This window comes from Rhinoraja longicauda, chromosome 27, assembly GCF_053455715.1.
Source record: "Rhinoraja longicauda isolate Sanriku21f chromosome 27, sRhiLon1.1, whole genome shotgun sequence".
In the NCBI taxonomy this organism is placed as follows: domain Eukaryota; kingdom Metazoa; phylum Chordata; class Chondrichthyes; order Rajiformes; family Arhynchobatidae; genus Rhinoraja; species Rhinoraja longicauda.
In genome coordinates, this window is record NC_135979.1 from 198,316 (window position 1) to 205,683 (window position 7,368).

Here is a 7,368-nt window from a genome sequence, read left to right on the forward strand (position 1 = left end):
ACCCCCCTCTCTGCTCCCACTCCTCTAACTACCCCTGCCCCCCTCCCCAGCCCCACCCCTACCCCTCTCCCAGCCCCCACCCCCCTCCCCGCTCCCACTCCCCTAACTACCCCCACCCCTCTCCCTGCCCCCACTCCCCTCCCAGCCCCCACCCCCCTCCCCAACCCCACCCCCGCTCCCCTCCCAGCCGCCACCCCCCTCCCTGCTCCCACCCCACTTCCCGCTCCCCTCCCTGTTCCCACTCCCCTAACTACCCCTGCCCCCCTTTCAGCCCCAACCCTCTCTGCCCTCACCCTCTGCCCTGCCCCCTACACTTCCCCCACTCCCCACCCTGCCCCCACCCCCCTCCCTGCTCCCACTCCCCTAACTACCCCCACTCCCCTCACCGCCCCTACCCCACTCCCTACTTCCCCCACTCCCCACCCCGCCCCCACCCCCCCCCCTGCCCCCACCTCCACACCACGACCACCCCTCGGTCCCTCGCCCCTCCCTCCCTCCCCGCTGCCCAAGGTAAGCCTCCCCTCATCCCCACCCCCCCTCGTGCCACGTCCATCCCCAGCCACCAAGCAACCTCAGCCAAAGACACAGGCAGCCAGTCAGCCTCTGGGGGGTACAGTGTCCCCCCGCCCACCCTCCACACTCCCCCCGCCCGCTGTTAGTGGCGGGGGCTGGGGCGGGCCGCCGTCTGCCGGGAGTGGGGGTGCTGATGGAGAGGGGGGGTCACCACTTGTAGCCCCCTCCCTGCTGCAGATGGTGCGGCTGCGCTCTGAACAGATGAACCGGTCGGCAGTGGCCATTCCGGACCCCAGACCACCGGTCAAGGGCAGCATCACCACCGAGGCGGACCCCAGACCGGGACCCCATGGCCTGAGCCAGGCTACGCCGCCAGCCAAGGGCAGCACGGCCGCTCCCAGCAAACCCGTTCGCAAGTCCCTGTCCCAGCGCCTGTCCGCCACTGACCCCGGGCCCAATCCCACGGCCCCCCTCCAGCTGAGGACCCCGCCCCTCAGCCCCAACGCTCAGGGAAACGTCCTGCTGAAACAGGCCGAGGAGGAGACCCCACTCAAGTCCCCGGCCTCCACCGCCAGCTTCATCTTCTCCAAGAACGTTGGCCCCAAGAAGCTGATGTTCGAGAGCCCACGGTCACCAGAGGCTGAGGCTGAGGCCAAGAGGAACCTGATGGCCGAGCTCAGCTCCGTGTCCGGTCGAATGGCCTCCAAGGGCTGGCCTGGCCTGTCGGGTAAAGCAGCCCCCGAGGCCCTGAGGAAGGCAGGCAGGGTTCCACCGCCTGTGGCCAAGAAGCCTTCCTTCCTGCCCACCGCCCAGCGACTACGCTCCACCTCGGGCAGCGGTACCGAGCTTCCCAACGCACAGGAACCCGCACCGCCACGACACGAGGCCAACGGAGACCAGGAGGAGAAAGGTACTTGGCCAGGCAGAGGGACAGCAGGGAGAGGCTAGTGGTTGTCAGGGGAAAGGCCATGACAGGGGTTGATCTGTTCAGGTGGTGAGTTGGTGAACTGGTGAGTTGGTGTGGAGCTGGGAGATGGTCTGGAGGGAGTAGTAACGCCACGTCCATTCCCTCCACAGACACTGCCCGACCCACTGAATTCCTCCAGCACTTTCCTGTTCGCTCAGATTAACTGCATTAATTGGCATCACCAGGTGCGGTGAAGCAATTTCTAAGTATTTTTGCATAATACATTGGCGAGGCTAGGTATGCTGTGGTATGCTGTGGACAGTAACTTACACAGAGGAGAAGTAAAGAATGCTCTCTTCCTGTCTCTACCTGTTGCTCCAACATCAACCATATCTCTTTGCCTGCCGTTTCTGATCCCACGGTGAAGGTAACTTTAAAAACCCATCATCATCAGCTGCACAGTGATGGGGAACTGCAGATGCCATCACTCCTGACTCTGGGGGGTTTTGTTCTCCTAATGTGATGTTAGGGCAATAAAACTACGCTGGCTTATACTGTTTACTTCTCTTCCAAAGCAGTAATTTGCAACAAAATGTTCAGGGAGGTTAGAATATAAAGCAGCCATTAGCAGCCAGAATATTTTAATTCCTCTTGCAAAGCTGAATTTGCAACCTGCTAGGTTACTGTTGTTCAGTAACCATGGTTACTCCAAGTGTGTTGGCACAAACAGACCTGCCCTGCAGCCATGCTGGTCTGAACCTCCGTATACTCCTGTTCTCTGTGGCAACCTGTCTGATAAAAGTTAAAAGCAAATATAGGTGTGATTGCAAACTTCCTGGCAGATCCACGTGTAGTTCCTGAAACAAGGATGGAAGTGGATTCTCTGCAGAGGGAGATACAGGAACCTTCACACAGCGTGCTCCTAGAAATAACCCCCAAACAACACAGAACATTAGAAATCTATGAACATGCCTACCCTGGTGAATGGTGGCCGGTGGTATTGGTTTATGAGTGTCATGTGTACTGAGGTACAGTGAAGAGCTTTGCAGGGTTTCCTATTCCAGTTGATGGCCAGTAATCTCCACTGGATATGTACATTCCTCCGTCTCTCTCTCTCACCACTGGCTACGATGAAGCTGAAGAAGGGTCTCGACCCGAAACATCCCCTATTCCTTTTCTCCAGAGATGTTGCTTGACCCACTGAGTTACTCCAGCACTCTGAAACGTCACCTATCCATGTTCTCCAGAGATGTTGCCTGACCCACTGAGTTACTCCAGCACTCTGAAACGTCACCTATCCATGTTCTCCAGAGATGTTGCCTGACCCACTGAGTTACTCCAGCACTCTGTGAAACGTCACCAATCCATGTTCTCCAGAGATGTTGCCTGACCCACTGAGTTACTCCAGCACTTTGTGTCCGTGATCACCTACAAAACACGTTTCTATTTGCTCTTTCAATTAAGCTGCACTGAAATTGTTCATTAATAGGTGCAGAATTAGGCCATTTGGCCCATCGAGTCTACTACTCCATTCAATCATGGCTGATCTATTTTTCCCTCTCAATCCCATTCTCCTACCTTCTCCCTGTAATCTTTGACACCCACATATTGTCAAAACAAGATTTAGACAAAATGTTTTTGAAGGGAGAGATGAACTGAAATGTTGGCAGCAGAGGAGAAAGATTTAATAGCAACCTGACCAGCAACATCCTCTTCACAGAGAGAGTTGGGTTTGTGGAATGAGCCGTCAGAAGAGGTAGTAGTTGAGGCAGGTAAAATAACATTTAAAGGACACTTAGACAGGTACATGGATAGGAAAGGTTTACAGGAATATGGGCCAAACAAGGGCAAATTAGACTGGCTTAGATGGGGCATGTTGGTCAGCATGATCGAGTTGGGCCAAAGGGCCTGTTTCCATGCTGTGCAGTTGTGGAGGGGCGATTGCATTCAACGTGTTGAATATCCATCACTTTCAGCTTTTTGTTCCTTATCTTTAGGGAAACTGAAGACTGGGAATGGGCAGGTGTGCCGGGAGGACTGAAGAACTCAACGCCAATCCTCAGGATATTGCTGCGCTACTGGTCAAAGATAACTTCCCTGGTGGAGGGGACCACACAATCCAAAGAAACAATTCTCAGAAAAGTCTTATTGCTGAAAAATAATAGCCTTTTTATGCAAAAATAAGAATGTTTGCTGCACCTTTGACTTTGTATAGTAGTGATACGCTCTGTGAAGCAATGAGTTTGCTGGAGAAACTGTCGAACGGCTTTGAGCGATGGAAGCAACACCTCTTGGTTCTGCATTGTGCAATTGTCAAGCCCCTGTGGTTGGATGTCCCTGGTGTGGGCTTCAACTTCAGCTGATGTACAGAGTACAGAGTGTCTGAGAGAGTTGCAGCTGAGAATATTATTGCCTTGCCTAATCAACCAATCAAAGGTTTTACAAAATCAGAAGGAAGCACACTTATGTCAAGAGAGGGGGTTGGGTTTAATTTATCTGCAAATCAACATGATTTAGAAATGTATTTTCTTTCTTAACTTATGCAGAAAGATTGTTAGTCACCCGAAATCAAACAAAAGATTCTGTCAAACAGCAAAGCTCTTCTGTTTAGACCAGGGGTCGGTGACCAGGGTTCCATGGCCCAGTCCTGGAGAGTCTGACCAGTCTGTGGATCAGTCTAGGAGAGGCAGGGAGCCTCAGCCAACAAGCTATGCACTGTCACAGCCTTCACAAACTGCTGGTCAGTTCCTCCGTCGATCCTTCCACCAGCCATTATGCCTTTATCTGATGGTGCTGTGCCTTGCGGTGAGTGGCAGCACATTCAGGGAGGGTGGTGCGGCCAGTGGAGTGGTCAGTGGGTGATTGGGCACCACCTGCAGCAGCTGATTGATATTAAACCTGACAACTTGCAGCCAGCACCTGGAGATCCAAGATGACCATTCCCTCACCTGGAGAAGTCAACTGAACAGATGTCCTCAGGTGATCGGCGAACCAGTGAATGAAAGGTGCTGAATAATCATCACTGGATTATTACCAGTTGCATCTCGACCCGAAACGTCACCTATCCATGTTCTCCACAGATGCTGCCTGACCCGCTGAGTTACTCCAGCACTCTGTGAAACGTCACCTTTCCATGTTCTCCACAGATGCTGCCTGACCCGCTGAGTTACTCCAGCACTCTGTGAAACGTCACCTATCCGTGTTCTCCAGAGATGCTGGTTGGCCCACTGAGTTACTCCAGCACTCTGTATCCTTGCATGAGATCAATGCCTGGCTGTAAACAGTGGAACAGAGCTGAGGGCTGTGATTTCTAAGAGAGCACAATGTTGAACTGGCCCTTGGTACTGGCTGTGTGAGGGGCTCTGTTTTTGCTGCTATTATGCTACATTATTTGAGTTGTAAATGAACTAATTCTTATTTGACCAAATACAGGTGAGTTGACACTACCTGAAAGCTGTCACAGGCAGTTTAACAGGAACCCTCACTAGGAGATACCCATTCCACTGCTGTATCTCTGCATGGTTCTTGCATCTGTCCCTGGATGGAACAATTGCTCTGCCAGCTTTTCCTCACCAATCTCAGCAGAGAATTGCAAAGCAACTGTACCGCTGTCTGTCTGACCAAACTCTGATAAATTGGACCAAGCATTTAATCCTGATCTTAAGATTCTTGCTTTTAGCAATGACCTTGTCTTCCTGAAATATAGACACTTTGCACAGTTAGAGTAGCAATTGCCTTTGCCTTGATTGGAATCAGGAAGTGAAGATTAGATGGCGTTCCTGATGTTACATCTGCATTGTTTGATCAAGGTCTTTTCAAAAATGGATGAGCTTTTCCTGATTGTCACAGACATGCCTTGTTGCTCGACACTCTGTGGTTGCCTCTTTAGCAGGAGATCAGAACAGAAATCCTTTACTCTTCTTTCAGAGTAGATGGTTCCTGATCTCCTTTGCTGCATCAGAATTTTCAAACTTCTCTCTTTCTACCTCTTCCCAGGAGAAACACAATGTTCTACCATTTTCTGGCAAATGTGAAATTGGTACCTTGTGGTAGCCAGAATCTGCCTTGACTGAACCTCTCAGTTATGCTCAAGACTGGTGAGTGGATTGCATGGAGATTACCAGCTAAAGATCTGGTGACAACACTGAGAAAGTTAAAGAATCCAAATAACTCTGTTACCCTGACTACACGACTTGTCTGGTTCTGAATTACTTTATGTTAAATGTTAGAGGAGGTACCTTAGTCTGAACATGACTTACCCCTTCCGTGAGTGTTGGTATCTCACCTGGCGGACTGGACTCGTTTAGACGTTGCTCAATAGTTCTTAAATCCTTCAATAATTGGTATTCACCCTCGCAAAATAAAATGCGAATCCTCTAAGTTCAGCCCGTTCATTGTCGGAATGCAAGATCTGTATATCGCTTTCACTGTTTATTGCAAATCAAAATGTTCATTGGAATCCTGAAACATTAACAATTGCGTAGATTTTAATACTTAACACAATTAACATTTGCTCACTGCCAAATTTCATCTCATACATCATTAATTTCCGTAGAATAGGACTTGTTACAACTTTGTCTGTTTTAGCCGTAGAACTGTCAGTAAATGGTGGCTTCATCTCTGGGAACTATAAACCTATCAGGGCTCAACTGTCAGTAAATAATGGGGATGCATTGTTGTAAATTGCTAAGCTGGCTATTTTCACATAGAAAATGCAAATTATTTTGCTTTTGGCACATTAAATTTAATTTCAAGTGCTGAGAAAAGTCAAAGAAACTAACTTTGATAATTGGCCCTTACAGGGCCCTCAAACACAACAGTGGCATCAACATCGTTTGAAAATTCTTTCCAAAGTGCACTTTCAGAAGTGTGAGTGCAAATGATTTGAGGCAATATTTGGCTTACATAAATTAATATTTAAATAAAACGTTTATTTTCTTCGATCTAAAAGCCTTTCGTGTGGTGGGAGTGGTGGGAGGTCAAACAGCAGATGCCAAATGACCACAGGCCAGTATTTCCAAATTGTTTACAGGCCAAAGAGTCAACATGATTGTGCCAGAGGGAGGGGAGTGCATAAGGGGTGTGGGTGGGAGAGAGGGAGTGCAGGGGTGTGGGAGGGAGGTGTTGCTGGGGCAACAGATGCATGAATGTTTCATCACTCCCCAAACCTTCATCTTGCAGTGACTTGTGAACCTGATTCCTGACACAATTCTGCTGTGGCAAGGGGCAAGGATCATGGGTTGTGAATGGTTCAGACCTTCCTGAACCCATGCTGGGTTCATAATAGAAGGACTCTGTCCAGGTTTAGAAGCTTTGTACGGATGTGGTCCTTGCTTCCTGCTGCAACCAGTATTAGAGGGCAGGTTCCGTGGGACTCTGTTCTAATGTACTATTGAGAACCACTTGATGCTTTGTTCCACCCTCTGCACTATCCCGATGGTTGCAGTTCGGATTAACCTTCCCAAAAGGGTTGAGTGAGCTGGTATATTTCATGCCAAAGAGACCAGGACTGGTGTTCCCTCCCAAGCATTGCCTAATTGCACCTTGGCCTCCAAAGGGAGGTCAGGTGGCAATACTGTTGACCGGGGCAAACCAGAGAGAGTGGCCTTTGCTGCCCTGTCTTTCACCAGCAGGAAGGTGTTCAGGACTTGTGACCGTGTCAATCTCAATGTTAATGCAATTAGTGAACATTGGGACATACTCCTTGCGAGTGAGTGTTTCCACCATGACCACAACTTTCCAATCACATTCTCTGGTTTGTTCCCTGTTACCCAGCTCCCTCATTCCTCTCCCTTATCGTCTCTACTGCCAATTTAATGAATCATAACTGCAGTATGAATGCAAAGGAATAAGGATTTTCTGCACATTGTATATTTGATATTGCATTTTAGATCCAGCCTAGCTGGCAATTAAAGTGGGCTGTGGCCTTAAACAATCACTTAAGGGTA

At 49.7% G+C, this 7,368-nt stretch overlaps 1 protein-coding gene across 1 annotated transcript in view; it reads left to right on the top strand.

The window, feature by feature from the left end:
* The window catches only part of LOC144606611 (uncharacterized), a 73,986-nt gene extending 67,507 nt beyond the window's left edge, over positions 1-6,479 (top strand). Inside the window, exons 7-8 of the mRNA XM_078422882.1 lie at positions 272-1,423; positions 3,418-6,479. Of these exons, the coding sequence (XP_078279008.1) occupies positions 272-1,423; positions 3,418-3,461 (1,196 nt within the window). The 3' untranslated portion in view covers positions 3,462-6,479. The remainder of the gene's footprint in view (positions 1-271; positions 1,424-3,417) is intronic.
* The last annotated feature ends 889 nt before the right edge of the window (positions 6,480-7,368 follow it).